This window comes from Sycon ciliatum, chromosome 4 (assembly GCF_964019385.1).
Source record: "Sycon ciliatum chromosome 4, ocSycCili1.1, whole genome shotgun sequence".
Taxonomy (NCBI): domain Eukaryota; kingdom Metazoa; phylum Porifera; class Calcarea; order Leucosolenida; family Sycettidae; genus Sycon; species Sycon ciliatum.
This window is the reverse complement of record NC_088646.1, coordinates 33,780,845-33,800,998: the sequence shown is the minus strand read 5'-3', so window position 1 is coordinate 33,800,998 and position 20,154 is coordinate 33,780,845. Positions and strand designations below refer to the sequence as shown.

The window sequence follows — 20,154 nt, the reverse complement described above, 5'->3', positions numbered from 1 at the left end:
AACGTATCAAACAACACGTGCCGCTCTCAATATTGTCACAGGCGGCTAGGTCCCCCCGACCAAAGCGTGGCCGACCACGTAAGCACCCAACTCCACTGTCCGTTCCGGCAGAGGCTTCTGCTCCACAAACGGTGTCTCGGAAAAACCAACACAGCACGCAGAAATTGGGAACAAACATTAATGTAAACAAAGACGAACACTGTGTCTTATCTTCATTATCAGCGAGTACCGGAACGCCGGACGCAGACAACCGCAACTCACCAAAGCTGAGAAGGAGCAAACGGCTGGCGGCAGCTCGGTTTGCAGAGGTGACTGGAAAGATGCATCGAAACTCTCCGGATATGGATGATGCCAACGGAAGAGTTGACGACTGTCAGGCGTTTGGCAATGGCAAGGGAAGACCGGTCAGGAAGAGAACGCGACGGCACCTGGAGGAGGAGTGTGGAAGCGACGTGTGCAGTGACGATGATGAACCCGGTGGTCAGTTGCTGGGAGAGCCGACGACAGGTGAAGGTGGCAGCGATGATGAAGAGGACGGTGACGATGATGACGATGATGGTGCAGATGGTGTGAAGGACGGTGGCGGTCAGAAACCAAGTGAAGGCGGAGGCGGTGAGAAGAAGAAGAATACATCGGCAATTAAATTGCATTTGTTGTCTAACCCCGTGTGTCGTGAAAGTTATGATGATTCTTGGTTCAGTGTTGTTCGTTCTGCAAGTAGTTTCAAGCAGTTGAAAGTTCTAGAAGCAGTCTACATTCGCATTCGTGATCCAAATCTTTGTAAACAAAAAGAAAATGTCACCGCACTTACGCTATTCCAGTAAATTCGCACTCACACACACTTGCACATGCATGTCCATTGTCACACTGCACTTGCTGAATTTCCTATCATTTCTCACCTCACCTATAATTTATTACCTGTGCAAATTGTTCCAAGGTTTGTGCTATTTTTCTTACTATGCTTGTATCCTCGCTGTTCCACTGCAAGTGTATAAATCCTATTGTAGTTTCATCATTCTCTTTAGTCACGAATTCCATTGATAATTGTGACAAGAAAACGTTCTGGAATACATGATTCGTCCCCATGGTTGTGATATGAGTGCGCATTTAGTTATATTCATTGCATTATTATTGTTATTATTTAAATTTTGAATAGAAAATAATTATGCAATAATTTGTGGATCTCAGACAAGATCGGAACAATGTGCTATCTCATTGCATATACTGTAGCTCAAAGTAGGTAAGATTGTTTTATCATCACCGATACAAGTGCATGCATGCTGGCAACTGAAATCCGACCCCCTGATCTGAGCGGTACCGCGGTGGGTACGGTTCACGGTCTTTGCGATGTGAGCGCATCGCTCAGGGGGTCGGATTTCTTTTTTTTCCGGTACCCCCTAGGCCTACAAATCAGCCCTGCCCCTCCCCCGACAGGCCAAGTCCCGACCCACAACACTACTTCAGTTTTTCGGTTTGTAGATAATTTAGAAAAGCGATCCTGTCAGCTTTTCTATTATTGTGTTCACATGGCAGAAAAAACGACATCGCTATGCTACGTAAGTTTCTACGTAAGGTGCTCGGTATTTCACTTAGGCTACGTAAGTCTCTACGTAACGTGCTCGGTATTAGATCTACCAACGCGTGGTAGCCGTGTGCTGTGCACGTGCACGGCAGACATTGTGTTCAGTGCATGCAGTCCGCGGATCCGTGTTCGGATGTGCATGCGCGAGGAACTTCCTTCTTTGGAACTGCTTCTTGCATGAGCTGTTTCGGATATTTCGTCTCATGGCCTGGCTTATTTCGTTTCGGCGCTGCTGAGACCTCCTTTCGCGGAATATTACTCAATGACAGGTGAGTTGACCAGTTGCCTTTGATTCATTTGCTTGTGTTGACTCTTTCATTCAGGAAAAGTGTGCTGATTTTGGGGCGGAATGCAATAAATAATGGAAAAGTTGACAGGATCTCTTTTCTAAATTTTGCTTTTCTTCTGCCGAGCTGCGAGGCCTCCTTTTACGGAATACTCGATGACAGGTGATCTCTAAGTTGACCGGTTTGTGTGCTGATTTTATTCGGATTTAGATCCATTTTTATCTCTTTGCCCTTGTCTACAGTGTGCGAAGAACGCGAGTTCACCTTCTTGACGGTAAGCCTTATGTTAGATGTGTTGTCGAAATACTCATATTCATTGTACATTGGTACGTTACAAGTAAGGCACTGGTCAGTGCAACTAGTGGCATACTATCGTTGGCAGTTCCCAATCTGGAGGGAAAGGTTCAAGTACCAATTGACCGAGTTTGCACAATAAATTCGCATATCAGGGGAAATCTCTATTGTGGAGAGGTTCAGTAACTTGTTTGTTTCATACGAAACAATCCAATGGGTGCAGTCTCGTCTCATGAAAATCTCGTACTTGTATGATTGGATTTGTTTACTCGAGTCTGGGCTGTTTGATTTGTAAGTACCGCCGAGATTGCACTGCCCCAAATAAAGTTTCGTGCCGCCAAAGCAAGAATTACGGTCTGCAATCTGTTTGTGGTACCTGTAAGAATGTGGAGTACATGTATCGTACTTTCTCTGTTGCTGTTTCAGTTGCCGTCATGTTGCTAAAGAAAGGTTCAGTAGAGAGGTTCTACAAAACGAAAATTCGAACGAAGTTTCGCGACAGTCCTTGCGAAAGTGTGTGCGAATTTTTGCACGAACTTTGCGTTCTGCACATTTTCGTAGTTTGCGCGGGCCAAGTGCACGTACATGTACGCCATGACCCGATCTCACGAAATTTCCTACGACAGTTCATTTCGCGTTCCCTGCAAGTTTCGCGTCCAAAGGTGCGAAGTTTCGCACTTCATGATGTAGAGCGAAAGTTTGTACGCATTTTCGCTGTAGAAGAAATCTATTCGTATGTCTATTGGAGAAATAATTGTATTCACTGGTTATAAAATAGGTTAAGACAAACTCACAGAATAAATACCATCGGTCCCTTGGTGTTCGTCCTAAAGAGGTTCGACTGGATATCATTCATACTCACCAAAAGATGTGTAAGATTTTATTATTGTGGAGTGCCTTGTTTATCTCAGTACCTCCAACCATAGCCTTGCCCCTTTTATTCTCAGGATCAGTGTAGTTGTTGGAACGAGGTTTTGGACTCAGCAATGTATTCGTTTACATTTTTAATACATGTTTATTGTTCCTCCTTTGCTGTGTTTTAGAAAATCGTGGACTAACAGTTTGAAGTCATTGAACTACTTCCAAAAGTTGTATCGGCATCAACAGGACTACCATTTCAGTGCAATATGATGCAGGCTGACCTTATCACGATAACCCATAATTATAAACACAGAATCAACAGAAACATCTGCGACACGCACCTGGCTACATTTCTCAAATAAATCTGATCGAGGGTGGGGAAAACTGAAAGGCAAGACAATTTTATGACAGTCATGAAATTCTGCAACAGCAAGTTGCAACATCCACAGAATGACCTCCGTATAAAAAAAGTATCACCACCACCAGACCACGACTCGCATGTTTCCCCGCCGAAGAACATGCATTATGCTAGTGCCATTTTCTGCAAGAAAAGGCTTGCACATCATGCGTATAATACGGTATTGATGTGAAGGCCATCATTTACATATTGATATAGGGCATTCCATTGATTGGTGACAGAAAAAACAAAAGAAATTATAGCAATAAAAACTGCTTTATGGCAGTTTTCTAAAAAAAGTTATTGTGTTCTAGTCCATGGAACCTGTCTAAAAAGTAAGAAATTAACGAAATGTGATAGCCGAAAATTAAAATTTCACACAAAACCTCACAATAATCACACACAGGATGAAAAGCGAGAAGACCTTTTCCTCTCGTGGTCCTCTTTCCTATTCATGCATGTTGGCGCAGTACAAGTCACCCGTGAACAAGTGTTGAAAGCAGTATTTTGTTTAAACTAAGATCCTCAAGTGTTGTGATTATTGTGAGGTTTTGTGTGAAATTTTAATTTTCGGCTATCACATTTCGTTAATTTCTTACTTTTTAGACAGGTTCCATGGACTAGAACACAATAACTTTTTTTAGAAAACTGCCATAAAGCAGTTTTTATTGCTATAATAAGATATGCGTTCAAGATGACGATCGAGACGAGTAGGTGCGTACCGGCGTAGTTTACTCTAGCCGACCTGACCTGATACGAGACAAAAGTCAAAAATCGACTCCCGATCCTGGTTCTTTCTCATTTTCTGTTCTTTTTCATTTTCTTTGGCCATGCACGTGCTGAGCTACAGATTCTACCAAGACTCGCAAGATCTTAATAGGCCATTCACACGACGTGCAAACATTTGCACGCGTGTGACCAAGATAACACGGGCAAACCGTGATCCAGTTCACACGGTGCTGGGCAAACTTTGCAACCGTCAATGTATCCATAGTGACTCCCCGAAAATGCCGGGAAATGTTAAATTTTGAATTTTCCTTTGTTCAAGTACTGCATTTGCAGTACGCACTTTCAACAACCGACACTTTTCCTGGCGTGCAAAGATAATCGCGAGCAAAAGGGTCTCGGCCAAGATAAAAAATCTGTTGCTCGCGTGTGTCCAAGTTTATCGTATCCGAGTAAATATCCTTGGAAACGGTACGATAAAAGTAAGTTTGCCCGTCGTGTGAATGGCCTATAAGATAAGAGTACATAAACGTACTCTTGATTTCTACGAGTTCTGCGAAGTACGAGTACTCGTACTCTTGGTACAATTACAATCGAGTATGTGTGACCATGGTGACCTGTGACCTGACGAAAACAGCCATGTAAAAAAAAGAGATAAGAAACAATTATTTCGTACATCGCGATCCTAGATCCTGTGTCAAAAAGCGTAAAAAAAAGAAGATTGATTGATTGCATTTCCTCATTTCCTCAAGTTTTTGAAACAAAATTACTTTGATCCTTGATTTCGGAAAGTAGAACTCTTTGTGTTTGGTTGACGGATAGCGATGGGCAAGGTGAAAAAAGGAAGTATGGCGAGCAGAAAAGCCGCACGCGTGAATCCAACAGGTGTTGTGGAAGCTGAGGAGGCAGACACAGTGCAGCCTACTTCAGAAATGTCAATTTTGCAAAAGGTATTATGCCTATGTGTGCGTGTGTGTGCGTGCGTGTGTCCTTGCAGTCGTCGAACTATTATGGCGTACTGTGGTAATGTTTACTGATCGTCGACCAGATCTCAAATGAATCGATGGGCTGGTCGATATCAAGCTCAGAACTGTTCGATGCGTGGGATTTTTCTTATACAAGAAGAACATTTGTGAAAAAATCTTTATTATAGCAATAAGCAGAATTTGCGAGGCGGACATTATACGTAGCAAAAACGAAATATAACAATACTTATGAGTTCTAAAGTTTCCTAACCGATTTTCATGAGACCTAAATTTCTGTTTTTCGCCATGCTACAGTACTTGCTGATCATCCTGTCGTTCTACCCAATCTTTATACATTCACTGCATGCATGCCCATATATATATAAGCTGCCGGCATCATATGAATTGCACGAATTGACACACGAATGAAGCGCACTGCTGTCGGCATCATATGAAATGCACAAATTGACACATGTATGAAGCGCACTCTGCCCTGTAGGTGTGATGCGCGAAATGCCAGTGAACACTTTTTCCGTGAAAAGACATTTATTTGAAACTCGGATGTTGAGCCATAAATAAATGTAGAAAGGAAAAGGACATATGGATACAAGTTAAGAGTAACTCTCCATCACTGTAACTGTTATAACTGTAACTGTCACTGTAACTAGTTATTGCACTTTCTGACTGTGTATAGTATCCAGTTACGGTGATGGAGAGTTACTCTTAACTCGTATCCATATGTCCTTTTCCTTTCTACAGACATTTATTTATTTATTTTATTTTATTCCAAGCAATACATGGCTGGGGTAGGTGTAGATCAGTGTGATGCTTAACTGTGCCTGGAAAATCCGAGCGGACTAGAAGAGCGACACCTCCAAATCCCCTAAATCTATCAGTGCTCTTCTTGTTGTCCGCTTTGGGTCGGTCACGGCCGTAACAGTCGTAGCCTGGAACTACAAGGGAGTTAGGCTGAGACAGCCATGTTTCAGTGATGCCAATGACGTCGGGCTTGTACTGCTCGATGAACTCGGAAAGTTCTCCATGCTTATTCTTAATTGATCTAGCATTGAAACATGCAATGTGTGCGGGTCGGCCAGAGGAGGGCTGAGCGGGATAGAGCGGGTGGGCTAGTTTCGATTGTGGGGTGAATACATGGGCGTTGGGATTTAGTCGTTGTTGCTGCATCGTTGTGTATGTTGGTTTGTTTAAGCATGACAGTTCAGGATTATCGTTAAAGGGTATCAGAGCTGAACCTCCAGGGCCGAACTGTGACCTTGGTCCAGAAGTCTTCGGTCATTACCTTGCTGAAGTCTTCCGCATCTATTACCACGTGAGCGTAAGCTGTGCCGAAGTCCTTCGATTCGGAGATACTGCATGATATAATTTCGACCTCGCGATTTTTGCACCAGGTGCCGATTGCTTCAGAGCAGCATCCTGGATCTATTCTGCCCACATAGAGTGCTGAACGCTTGATGTGCTTTGCACCACAGAGTTCAGACTTCTCAGGCCGTGTAGGGCGCGGCGCGGTTTCTGGTACGTTGAAGTTGTACTTCACCTGAGAGGATCCATGTTTGGTTGCTTCTGCTGCATGGACTGCGCAGGAGCAGGTACGACATGTTCAGAACGGTTCTGGTCATGCCTCGTGGCCGCCGTTGGAGGCTTTTGTGCACGAGAGGGTGCGGATCCGTGGGCAAGCACATGGGTGTACGAGCCTGTGCCAGGTACCTGAGTGCTTGTGTGGGGTGCATATGTGGTAGCTCCTAATACTACAGATGCTTGTTCAGGCATGCTGGGCTTGGGACTGTGTACGGTACAACTACTTGAATTAGAATACGGCATCCCAGAAACCCGCAAGCTTTCCATTTCCCGCTTGAGCTGTGCAATTTCAACTTGTAGTGAGGAAATAGTATCATCTCTGCCCATTCTAATGGCCAACAATTCCTTCGTGAGTTCAAGAACCATAGACGACAATGCTGCCAAGTTGGAGTTTATCTCTCCTAAATTAGCGGACGTACCTCCGGTAGCGGGGTTAGAACCGATTCCCTCCTTTCCGAGCGCTGCCACACGGTCGGGCCGGGAAAGTGAGTCAGTTTTCTGTAATCCGCTCCAGGTGGCAAGGTTTTGCAAGTTCTCAAAGGTCAGAAGCGCTAGATCGACACATTCGTTAGTGGCCATGTTGATCCATTATCTGCTTCAAAGGACACATTCAAAGACAGATTGGGGCGGAGCTCCAAAAACTGCAGACAGCAAGCACCCATCAATACACGTGATACGCAATACAAGAATGACACCGGCATCATAGCTCACACAGCCATGGAGCCAATAGAGAGCAGCGCGGGTTGAAACGAAGCACAAGTACGATATAGACCATGAGAAGGGGACTAACCACAGCAGCAAAAACTCACCGGGAGGACGAAGGAGGCTAAGTTGACCAAAGGGACAATCCAAAAATGGTCTGCGAGCAGAGTAGAGAGACTGATTTAGCTAGAGACTGAACAACTATCGCCAGCACTTTATACTTAGTGGCAAACAGCACTCACCACACAACCGATGGGAAAACAGATTGGCAAACAGATTGGCAAACTTGTTCTCTCCTCAACTACATGTACAGATAAGAGTGACGCTGTTGTTGTCAGTGGTCTCTTTTCTTCTCCTTGCGTAGCCCAGCCTTTGCATCCGCTCTCAAATTCAAAAAAAGTGTTTTACATCAATGTTTCATGATTGTTCCCGAGTGTCCGCCCAATGCCATGACTGGGTTACCTAGTGACCGTGGTGTGCCAACTGGCTGGGGATCAGAGCTCTGGCTCGACATGAGCAACTTTGCTTGTAACGTTAAGTACCACGAGAGCGCCCTGCCATTTGCTCCCTTCTGTGGTTGTGTTCAGAGGTGGTGTCCTGTCTGTTAGGTCATATGGCAAGTACCTTGTACCCACATAGCACGCTGTGCAGTCAATCTGTACTCAGTTTACCTTGGAACGGATATGTGAGCTCCACACGGCAACATGCTAAGCGTGACCTTAGTACACAAAGGTTCTCATACCGTACACACTTAGTTGCACTCTGTCATGCGATTTTCCTTTCTCTGGCTGTACAATCAAGGTGGGGTGCTGTTGCGAGACGGGGCGTTCTCGCAGTACTTTACGGTACACTCACACTATCAGATTTGCTGATGTCAGCAGCTTGGGCGCTGCTACTGGACAGCAGGTCCTGTAGGCACGCGGCAAAGAATCCACCAATGACATCTAGCTCCTATTGTATGGTTAATCTATCAACTGTTGTACTGTACTCATATTCTGCCTGGTTCTTTCCCGGAATGTCATCCTGTGGGTGATCAAGCTCTTGTAGTGTGGCTGTACTGTTGTTCGGCTCAACCGGAAGTCACAACAAGTTTTCTTGTTGTATGTGGATTGATTTTCCAGCTTGCTAGTCCATCCCTTGAAGAGAGGCACTGCTCATGCCTCTCACTGGCCAATATCGTCTTGGACGAGGAGTCGGCAACACGACTTTTGGAAGAGGATCTTGTGCGCAAGATAGGTCCATTGCTTGTTGACCCTGACCGATCTGTGAGAGAAGCTGCAGCTGGAGCACTGCGGTAAGTTGTTCGTCAAGACCTAGGCGAAACATTATGCTCTTGACACTCTAGGAAACCCGTCCTCCGTAAATTATTTCAGTCTGCTTTAGTTTGGTGGCTGTGTGAACTGTTGTATTGGAGTGGCCACAGTGCTATGCCGGAGTTTTCAGGCTTTCGTTGGAGGCTATTTGAATGATATCATCACATACATGTACATTTTGTATGGTGTGGCGGACCAGTTCTTATGATGCCACTCTACGTCATCGCTTGACTTCAAGCCTTGATATGCTTCGTATTGAGTTATCAACTTATCATCATATACTACATGTACGTTTTGTATGATGTGGCAGACCAGTTCTTATGATACCACTCAATACGAAGCAATCTCTGTACTCTATTGGACGGCTACATGTATTTGTATTGTGACGTAGCAGGCTAGAATTTGCGTGCGGTGCAGTCAATTTCCAATAAACATTGTTCTTTGTCTCTTGTAGTTCATTGGGAAGTGTTGGCTCAGAGATGCAACAAGTTGTATGTCCTGTTTAGCTGCTCTTGTAGCCGATTTAATTTTGTGCGCTATGTTTACGTACAGGAACCTGTCGCTCTGCCAGAACGAGAAGGCCTGCGAGCAGATGATAGCGGCAGATGTGATGACGCCAGTCATCGCATTGTTTGTGCAGGTCAGCCTATTGCGGTGTTATGCGAATGCCTCCACTGTGTACGCTTTGTGTTGTGTAGCTTGTCAGTGGTTGGGATGCCACTCCATGCCAAACGCCTCTAATGCTAATTGCATTGTCTCTATGTAGAGTTATGATGCTATTCTGAGGGCATGCTTATGTTATCTGCCAGGCATCTACTTTTAGCCTTGCTGGAACTGAGGGTTGTGAAAGGTATTATCAAGAGTATATAACCCCCCAAGAGTGTGCAACTCTGCATATGGGGTCTCCGACGGCGAAAATTCACATCACGTGTCTCAGATACCTTTGTACTACGTACAAACGTAGGATAGCGTGCGCGCAATCCGAAAATCTGCCGTGATCATGCTGGGGATTTGCATACGCGCAGTGAGTTTCTGTCAGAGGGTGCTTTTTTTAGTACTCCGCTGCTCGCTAAAAACGGGCTGGAAACGTACAACTGCGACACTGCACCACGTGATGTGAGTTTTCGCCGTCGGCGTACCCCATAGAAAGGGTATCAGGAGTTGCACACTCTTGGGGGTTATATACTCTTGGTATTATCTATATTCTAAATTTAGCTCAGATACTGAGCCAGCAGTAAATGTAAAATAGTCGAAAAACACAATGGAACGAGTTATGAAGCAACTATCCACGACTGTAATAAGGTAATAAGCAGTCAAAAAGTGCGATAACAGGGCACAAAACGGACAGGCTACTGAGACATTCAACGACCTGACTCTGACTCTTCGGTCCTACCTAACCTTGAACCTTCCAAGTTGGAAGGCTGCTGGTTTGCGCACCGGAGATGTGTTAGAGCTAGGTCTCGGATCGTTGAATGTCTCAATAGCCTGGCAGTTTTGTGCCGTGTTATCGCACTTTCTGACTGCTTATTACCTTATTACAGTGGTGGATAGTTGCTTCCGAACTCGTTCCATTGTGTTTCCCTCTATTTTACATAAATTCTAAATCTTTAAAAAAATTGTTAATTTGTGGAGTCATGGCTGAGGGATGAAAGACGATGAAAGAGAAGAGGAGAGAGAGAAATGTCATGGGCTTGTCAGCACCCAAAACCAAAAAAATATCCAATTGTTCTTCTGAATTCAGTTAGAAAGATCCTGTCAAGTATCACACTGCGACGGATTCAACACCAGGTGGAACAGTACCTGCCATCCTCACAGAGTGCGTACAGACCAGGCCGGTCGACGAGTGATATTGTATTCACTCTTCGTATTCTCAGCAGTTTAGTAGAAAATAAGCAGTGGTCATTCAACAAGCTGGGCATTGACCTCTCCAAGGCCTTTGACACTCCGCATAGAAACAGCCTGCTTGAATCAATCCTCACTGCAGCGCCTGGCGTACCTGATGCTCGAGCCATGGTCTCAACGCTGCTTGTAGACACAACGCTCAGTGTTCGAGTATGCGGACAGACTGCAGACGCCTTTCAATCTGGCATTGGCACACCACAGGGAGATTGCCTGAGCCCTGTCCTGTTTACGTGCTACTTTGAACATGTTCTGCAGCAGCTGAGACATCAGTTCCGAAGAGAAAGTACAGGTCTAGCACCGTCTATCCCTGAACTTCAGTACGCAGATGATCTTGACTTCCTCGATGAAAATGACCAAAATCTTGAACAAACCCATGACGTATGCGTGCTGAAGATGCCAGAACACCAATTGATGGTCAACGGTGCGAAAACTGAACGGACCCACTTCTACCTCGATGCAGACCTGGAAAAAAGAGGGAAAGAAGAATGGCGGATGGCAACGTCGGTTGGATCGAGAGCTGGTACTGCCGAGGACATCAAACACCGAATGGTTCTTGCATCGCAGTCATTTGGCCGGATGCAAAGCCTTCTACAGTCATCAGGGATCTCCCTAACGTTGAAGCTGAGGCTGTACAATTGCTACGTTCTAAGCATTTTGCTTTACAACTGCGCTACCTGGGGCCTCACTGAGGCACTCAGAACGTCTCTGGACGTTTGCCACCGCCGTCACCTCCGCTCGCTACTCCGTATTAAGTATCCAAATATAATCAAAAACACGGAACTCTACAACCGCTGTCGCACCCAACCCATCTCCAAGGAGATCGCGGCGAGGTGATGGAGCTTCCTGGGGCATGTGCTCCGGATACCATCAGGGGCACCGCCACAGGTCGCTCTCGATTTTGCTGCTTCTGGTGCCTTGCGGGGAAGGATAGGCAGACCAAGAACAACACTGCTAACCACTCTCTCACTGGATTGTCGGGAGAAGCTGGGGCTTGTGCTTCTGTCGCGACCTGGCCTAGCCCAGCTTCGGAAGGTGGCGCATGATGAATTCCATCGGCATTTAATGCCGATGGAATTCATTGCGAAACAGCACTGTTAATTAGCCTGGCCATAATAATACGATTACATCTGACATGCCTGCCTGCCTACTCGTGCGCACGCATGCATTCTTGCCGGAGATGTCTACCTGTGGCGACAATAATTTTTTCATGGACTGATCTTCTTTTTTAGTGTTTGCACACTCTTGGCTGCTGCTGTGGCACTTTTGTATTTTCATGCTGCTGCGCTCTGTACGGCTGCACTAGCCGTGTTAACTGTCGTACCCAGATGCACACATTCAATCCCTGGCTATGCTTTGGAATTGTTTTCGTTGCCTATGTCCTCATCTCTCTTCGTTTTGTTTTCGCTGCCTGGGCTCTCATTTATCTTTGCGTGCTTGCTTGCTTGTATTGCTGAGGGAACATATGCTGGTTTGTATTCGTGGGTCCCCATGGTGCATGGGCCACGCGTACTCATCCGGCGGATATGTGTGAGTAATAATAATAATAATTTGTGGAACGTCGGTTATTGTCTACTAGTATATCAGCGAAGTAAGGAGAGGTTTCGACACTTCTTGCAGTTTCGGCAAAGTAAGAAGACTAGTCAGGTGGACGCACCCATTCCCAAAGACACTGATCATTCTTTGTAGCTGATGATGGTCATGTGCCGAAACGTTTTTTAATGTAGTCCAGCTGCTTCGGGTGGGCAGTGTCTTTTGGAATGGGTGTGTCCACTTGCCCTGGCTTCTGTACATGTGTCCTCCTGCAGAGGAGGCACAGATACAGATGGATGCTAATTAGGGGTGAAACGATTAGTTCGAACATTCGAGTATTCGTTCGAAAATTTCAAACGAGCGAGTATTCGAAAATTTGCACTCGATTGCTTTTTTTAGTATTGGCATTCTATTTTTCAAAAGCTTTTGTTGTACCGCTTGTCTCATGGTATGCATGCCTTGTGCATGCCTTTGAGTCAGTATTTTATGACTTAGACGATGCGATCACCACGGCAAGTAACGTTAGTAATAGTAAATAGTTATGAGATAATATGAAAGTACTGATGAAATCGTTACTTTACACTCTGTACAAGATGTTGGCGACTTTTGTTCCATGTTCACAGATAATTTCTTCCGAATTGGTCGAGAACTCACAAATCTTGCGCTTTTGAATTTTGATAAAATACTCGAAATAATCGGATGCTCGATCGAATATTATGAATGAGTGATCGATTGGTCAAAATAGATACTCGTTTCACCCCTAATGCTAATGCCAACAATGTAATTTTCCGTACACATGACCTTCTTTGTTTAAATTTCACACTTGTTCCTGTTTCTTTTGTCGCTCTAGGCTTTTGGTGAGCTGAAGGAGCCAGGTGCTTCCGATGCTACTGCAGCAGCAGCAGTAGCAGTTGCTGGTTCTGCTGTGGAAGCTAAGGACAAAGCATTTGCAGCTGACCGCCTGTCGAGCTGCGTTGAGCAGACGCTACATCTTCTCCTGAACCTGATGTGAGTTAGCTTGGCAAATTGTATCGCCATGAGTTGGAATACATACTTCGAGTAAAACAAAACAAAACGTCTCATTTTAACACATCCCCGTGCGTTGGCTCGTGGCTGTTTTGGTAAACTCCAGTACATGTAATGCGTTTGACTCCATGTTCACCTTCTTGTGTTTTTCACTGCATTCAGTGAGGCGAGCCCTGTAGCTGTTGAAGTGTTCAACCGAGAAGGCCTGCTTTCATCAGTCATTGAGTGTGTACAGCCATCTCAGTTCTCAGATGCTGTCGTATCAGCAGCAGGTAGGTGTAGTGCAAGGTTGTACTTGTTCGTGTGTATCACGTGTGTATCAGCATCTGCCTGTTTGTTGTTGGTGTGTGGGTGCGGGCAAGAGTAGAGTAGTTTGCACACGTGCATGTGCATGTGTGTGTGTGTGTGTGTGTCTGTGTGTGTGGGTAGGTGTGTTTGTGCACCTTTGATTAGTTCTATAGCTGCTTGCGAGTGTTTCAAGGGATGCTTTGTTCTTCTATATCTTTGTCTCTTGACCGCTCTGCAGCGCAGTGTCTAGGGACGGTCAGTGAGAACAATCCAGCCGCTGCCAACATCATTCTCTCAACGCCTGCCCTGATCCAGCATTTGACCAGCCTTGCAACATCCCTGGCGCCAACGGAGGCGAACGCTCACCTACAGGCGATGCTGGCATGTATGTTGCAGGTTGTAGCTGTTCGGCAGAGTATATATGTCCTATGCAGTACAAGAACAGTGTTGCCTGGTTGTGGCAAAGTACTAGTATATGTGCAAGTGAAGTTCTGGCACTTCAAACTCCCAACATGCAAGAGCAATGCTTCTTGCTACTTCAAAGTACATGTACTTCGAAGTATCTGGATGGTCTAATTTGCCTTAGTATTCACTATTCACATACTGTAGTACGCGTACCGGTATTCACATGCCAATTTTCGGATACTGGCTGTACTGTTGTTAGACTTGGACTTGCAATTCTTGACACAGTCGGCACCCAGTCCCCACACAGATACCGGCATACGCACCATTATCATGTTGTCTGATGATTGCTCGGTTGTACATGAGCCTCTGAGTTGCAACCACAGAGCCTTTCTGTCCCCTGTTTGGCTGTTAGACTTGGACTCATGTATCTGACATGTGTTTTTGGTAGGGTCTTCAAGCATGCACACTGTCTCCCATCAGTTCATCCTGGGTTGTCTTTCTCTCCTGCTCCCTACACAGGTACACTATCGAATTTAGTTCCGAATTCTTCATCGGATGTTCAGCTATCGCTGTTGCCGATCGTCTTCTCCGTCACTGCACACGCTCTGCAGATCGATGGCAACACTGGCATATCTCGTGTGTCGGCCAGTCTTGTTGGAGTAAGTGTATGCTGTACTGTGTGACCTTTGTACACATGTACATGTGCTATTCCAAGTTATTTCCGCTGGAAACACTATCTGTATGAGCATCTCAAGAAGGGCCTAATCCAAAGATAGTGAATGTGAGTGACCTCGTGCTGATGGTGTGGGACGTTTCACCGCGCGGGTGACTCTTCATCTTTGGTCAAGGGAAATTTTGGAAGTACATTCACACATGTTATCATGTTTGGTACCAGGTGGCTAGTGGTGGAGAGTGATACTAAGTAGTGCTTGTGCTTATGTTTCTTGGTTGTTTCTTGGTATACTTATTTGTTGGTTTCCAGATGAACGAAGAAAACCAGGAGGAGAGTTCTGATGTAAGTTGCAAGACTTTGATCATGTCAATGGACGTCTTTTGTGTTGTGGTCGCTAGTTTGTGTGCTTGTCATTGTTAAAATGAACGTGACTGTATTGGTAGAGTTATGATTTCTGGTGTGTGTGTGTGTGTGTGTGTGTGTGTGTGTGTGTGTGTGTGTGTGTGCGTGTGTGTGTGTGTGTGTGTCCATTCAGATTAAGTTGCTGAAGAGTGTCTTATCAGCACAGCAGACTGTTCTGGAGATCATGACGAACTTATGTAGCATTGAAGGTGAGGGAGTTCAAGCCTCTAGCGCTAAGCCTGCAGTCACACCAAGCGAGCCGTGTTTTTGGCTTGTGCCGAGTTGAGCATTGAGGGACGGATTTATGATGTTGGCGTCAAAAATACATAAGCTCGTGTCCAGCTGCTGTTGTTGTGTTGGACATGCCTTGACAATAGGTTCTATGTTATTCCCTTTGCATCTGCAGATGGTGGTGATGACGAAGATGAGGAATGGGAGGATGCTGGTGATGCTGATGCCGATATGGAGGATGAGGAAGTGGCCGATGACCCGGAGGATGCCACACAGTCTGTAGCGAGCAACGGAATAACATCTTCCATTGTGGTCAAGCACCTTTCCAGTGCTCTCAGCGAACATCAACTGTTGGCCAAGGTTGGTTGAGCTGATCGTTGCTTTGGTGTTAGCATGATGGCCAGCTAGAGTGAACTTCGAACGTTTTCAGACGCGCAAGTATTTTCCCGGTTTGCGAGTACAGTACAGTACGACTGTATTTTTAGACCGTAGGCTATTTGTACATCTGCTTTGCATAGTGCAGATGCATCAAATGGGATTTTCGGTCTTTGACCCCTTTGTGGTTGGTCTGATCTAAGCACCTCTCACCGCTTTAGGAGCTGCATCTGGTCCTTGATCCCAGAGGGTGGTGGCGTTCCTGCGGATGCGGAAAACCCGGTCCAAGTGAGCCTTACGCAAATCGTGAATTTGTTTGCATATCACGTACGCATGTGAATTCCTGTCCCTGTAATGCGCATGTGTGGTCTGTGCCTGTTGACAGGTTGCTGAGAAGTGCGAAGGCGTGCCGTCCCATCTTGTGCAGATGCTGGCATGCAGTGAGGCAGGTCGAACAGTTCTAGGCAGGTGAGTGTCGCCCGGTACCTACCTGCAGCTGTTTTGCCTACTACGGCATATGGGCATGTATTCTAGTAGAACTTTGAAACTCCACTGTAGCCTTGTCATATTTTCAGTATACCCAACTCGCAACACACTAACAGTCCTTGGCTACACCACGTACAGTTGAAATTGTCCAAATTTTCACCCAGGAGGGCATCATCAGGGATCATCATCCCTGATGATGCCCACCTGGGTGAAAATTTGGACAATTTCAACTGTACGTGGTGTAGCCAAGGACTGTTAGTGTGTTGCGAGTTGGGTATACTGAAAATATTCTAGTAGAATTACAATTATTCCACCATGCTAGTTGATGCAGCTGGGAGATCTGCTGACCAGTGAGACCCATAGCAGTACAGTCATGTAGGTCGTTCACATCACTGACCAGTGCCAACGTGTGCGTATTCTTGTCGTGCCACACTCTTGTGCTGTGTTTCAGTGGTATCCATAGTGTAGTATTCTTTTGCAGGATGTCACATTCAACTTATGACACGTGCGGTAGCTGAGAAACCTGTACTGTTCATTGTCACAACAACTGTACTAGTACTTCAGTAATTCAAATGCCAACATCGATTCAACCTCTTGGTGTGGTGTGTGTTGAATGTTGCATCAGGTGTGAGCGAGTGCAATGCCGGGCGTTGACTACCCTGCAGGCACTCTCCTCTGCATTGCCTGTGGAGGCTATTGGCACAGCGGATACCCTGCTCAAACTCTGGACAATGGTATTCAACGCCGCCAATCAGCCAGGTGAGAGGAACTGCATTCATTGAAATTGCCCGTCTCTTTGGCATAAATGCTGTGCATGCGAAGTGTTCACTGCTTCCATCACTGCTGCCTCCACCGCATTCTACTCCCCTCAAATTCTAGTACAACAGTACATGGAGTATTGCTGAGTTCTTAGTACGGTAGTTGCTTTTCTTGTTCCGTCTTCTGTAGGTGTTTCCAGTGGTTTGCTCGAGGCTCTTACTGGCACGCTTAGGTCGACGGCGGTGCTCCTGAAAAAAACTCAGTCGGTCAGTTTTTTGTCTGCTTTACTACTTTATGTACTGTTACAGTGCTCTTTTCAATGTACCCTGCTCTTGTAGGTTGTAACTTTGTGTGTACTTGTACGATATTCTCGTAACGGTTAGGTTATTTTGTCCTTTTTAAAAGCAGCAGTATGATGTAAAACACTCGAAGTATGTTTTAAACTGCTCCCAACTCTCCTTTGTGTTGTTTGTGCTGGTATGCAGTGCGTACCTGTGGAGCACGTACATGCCCTATGCCAGGCATGCATGGTGGCCAGTAACGCGCAGGACGTGAAGATCAACGTCTTGGCCACTCTAACCGTGCTGGGTGGCATACTTCTTGCTCAGCCTGGCCAGCTGGACACTCTGACAGTAAGTGACCGTGGTCTGTATGCCATGCAGTTCACAGGCTAGGATGGTAATAGCAGCGTGCTTGGTGGGGAAGAGAAGGGTGTAGGCTATTTTGTTGATCTCCATTAGTTTGCCAAGGGACTTGGTCTTCCAAGGCACTTATTGTCCTTTTCATCTTTGCTTTAGGTGATGGCCAAATGCTTTGTGGACTCTGCCAGTCATGCAACGTCAGTGCGTGCAGTCAGCGAAGCACTGGATGGTGTCTTTGATGTGTTTGCCGATGGCGGAGAGGTGGGTGATGCTGCCGTGGCTGCGTCCGGTATGCTGGCTAGCCTTCGGCAGCTTGCACCCAAGCTCAAGACCCAGGTAAGCCGTAGAGAATCTGGACATTGTGTGCGCGCGCGCACACACACACACACACACATGTCACACGTCGTTATTTCGCCAGTGCTCTCGTGGTGTCTGTTGCTTACACTCTTGCATGGATCTTACACATGCAGAAATATCAGTCTGACGGACTTCACATGCGCAGAGTTGTGATAAGTTATTATTAATTCTGTAACTTGTAAAATCGTACGTCATGTAACGACTCATGTTAGTAACCTTCTCAGCTGCTGTCTGTGTGTTGATTCTCTTCGTCTCTGCAGCTACGTCAAGGTCCTCGCTCAGTGGGCCGCGATTACCCAGTGTTGCAGTCCGCTCATCTAAATCTGGTGCGCTTTCTAAAGTACATGGCCAAGAAAAGCAAGGGTGCAGCATAGCCATGATACGTCTGTTGAGTTGCCTGTGGCAAGCGGAAGGAATGTTTAGTCGTGACAAGGTGGTATAAACTATAAATCCCTGTGCACCTTGAAGGTGTGATCGTGTACGTCCTGTCGCCAGGAGAAACACACACACACACACACACACACACCAGGTTGATGAAGTGGTGGCTCGTGACAAACAGGAGACATGTGCCAGCGGTATCTCTGCGGCCTTGTCGCCCTCCGGTGTGTGTACTTGTTGCCTCATTGCGGTGCATCACCAGCTGTTCAGACAAGTATGCCGTGTCTTGGGATCGCTGCTAGCGAAGGAGGCCATTGCAGGCAGAACGTCATGCTGGGAGATGGACGTTGGGGCTGCCCGGCAGGCCATGAAGAGTGACAGTGAGCGCGGATAGCTGCTGCCGCCGTAGTGAGAGAACGCAGACAATGAATTGCTGCTTGGTACTCTACTGGCAGTACATCTTCCGAGCAAACGGCTCCATTCGGTTGTCTGCTGTTCCTGCAAGGCTTGGGGGCGACGGGTCTCTTATCTGTTGCGCTCATGTTGAAGTTTTTTTTAAATCCCATACCGCTAAGCAATTATTTCTTTGCAAGTCTCCACATAACAGTTAAAATCATTTTTCTTGAAGATAAAGATACGCTTTTACCTTCTTTTTTTTCGGAATGAAGTGCCTGCTACAAGTTCTTCCCTGGTGCTTATTGAATAAGGCAATTGCAATTTCGGAGCAGCACTGCTGTAGCAATGTAACACTTGAGCTGATTGTTTTTCCGAATGGCGAGTGTGCACATAATGCAAACTGAATTACGAGCTGAAATTCTCTACATGAACCTAGCCAGCTAGGAAATAGTCCGGGTCTAACGAAGTGAGTTTGCGGAAGAGAAACTACCGCGCACAACCTACAAATTGAAGTGTGAGTGTCAATGGTGGCTGCTGCAATGTCATCAGTATCATCATCAAAATTGAAGCACAGATTTTAGTGTTCGGTGGCTATCCAGGTTTGGGGTACTGTGATGGCGTGGACAACATTCATAGGTTTGGCTGTGGCTGTTTGAGCTCTGCAGCTGAGCCGCCGTCCAGATACCAGATCAGTTGACCGTCGCTTGGTTGTACGCGTCCAGCTGGCAAGATGTCCTCTCCTGCGCCTGGCTCCAGGACGCGGCGAACCATTGGAGCTTTGCCCGCACCTGCCGCAATGAAGGCAGCCACTCGTGCATTGTTCACCACGGGCAGCGTTAGCGTGATGCGCTGCGGTGGTGGTTTCGGTGAATCAGAAATTGATGCAACAATGAGATCTTTCTCATCCAGCAGAGCGTGGCCAGGGAAGAGAGAGCAAGTGTGTCCATCCGGTCCCATACCCAGCAAAAGCAGATCGAACTTCGGCAAACCCTCAGACCCATGCACAGACTGTACTTTGCTACTGTAGTCGGCAGCTGCGGCACTGAGCTCGAGTGCCGGATTCAAGTCAAAGATTTGTTCTGGCTTGACAGGAACTTTGCTGAGGAAGCCATCCTTCACAGCCTTCGAATTGCTATCGGCAGCGTCCAGTGGTACGTACCGTTCGTCACAGAAGAATACCCTCCACGTGGTCCAATCGATTTCCGCCTGGCGATTCAACAAGCCAGCTGAAACGATCTTGACAATGCTTCCCCCAGAGAATCCAATCGAAAAGTAGCCGTGGTTATCTTTGGCTTTCTGAGCTTCCTTGATGATCAGCTCAGCTACGGAATCGATCAGATTCTGTTCTGATGCCGAAATTTGGATCTGTCTTGAAGACATGTTTATTCCGTCACGCGAAGCACCCAAGGCCAAGGAAGGTTCAACGATTCGATCCAGGCTCAAATAGTTGCCTTCTTGTCAAGAAAATTAATATTTTTGATGAAAGGCTTTTTCTCTTTCCCCGTACATTATTTTGTGAGTCTGATGCCACATCTTGTTTCCAAGGGATACCACAAATAAGACATGCATGCAGCGCTACTCC

At 46.2% G+C, this 20,154-nt stretch overlaps 2 protein-coding genes across 2 annotated transcripts; one reads left to right on the top strand and one right to left on the bottom strand.

Moving 5' to 3' along the window:
- The first annotated feature begins 4,881 nt into the window (after window positions 1–4,881).
- Window positions 4,882–18,930, top strand: LOC135815781 (HEAT repeat-containing protein 3-like). Its single transcript, XM_065329120.1, has 16 exons — window positions 4,882–5,097; window positions 8,532–8,704; window positions 9,276–9,363; window positions 13,006–13,163; window positions 13,344–13,453; window positions 13,708–13,854; window positions 14,394–14,533; window positions 14,857–14,889; window positions 15,083–15,158; window positions 15,356–15,540; window positions 15,941–16,023; window positions 16,667–16,800; window positions 16,990–17,066; window positions 17,286–17,432; window positions 17,598–17,777; window positions 18,059–18,930. The coding sequence occupies exons 1-16, from the start codon at window positions 4,972–4,974 to the stop codon at window positions 18,170–18,172; spliced, it is 1,971 nt and encodes a 656-aa protein (XP_065185192.1). The 5' UTR covers window positions 4,882–4,971; the 3' UTR covers window positions 18,173–18,930.
- On the bottom strand, window positions 18,778–20,044 carry LOC135815782 (6-phosphogluconolactonase-like). The gene has a single exon (XM_065329122.1). The coding sequence runs from the start codon at window positions 19,950–19,952 to the stop codon at window positions 19,203–19,205; it is 750 nt and encodes a 249-aa protein (XP_065185194.1). The 5' UTR covers window positions 19,953–20,044; the 3' UTR covers window positions 18,778–19,202.
- Window positions 20,045–20,154: the final 110 nt, after the last annotated feature.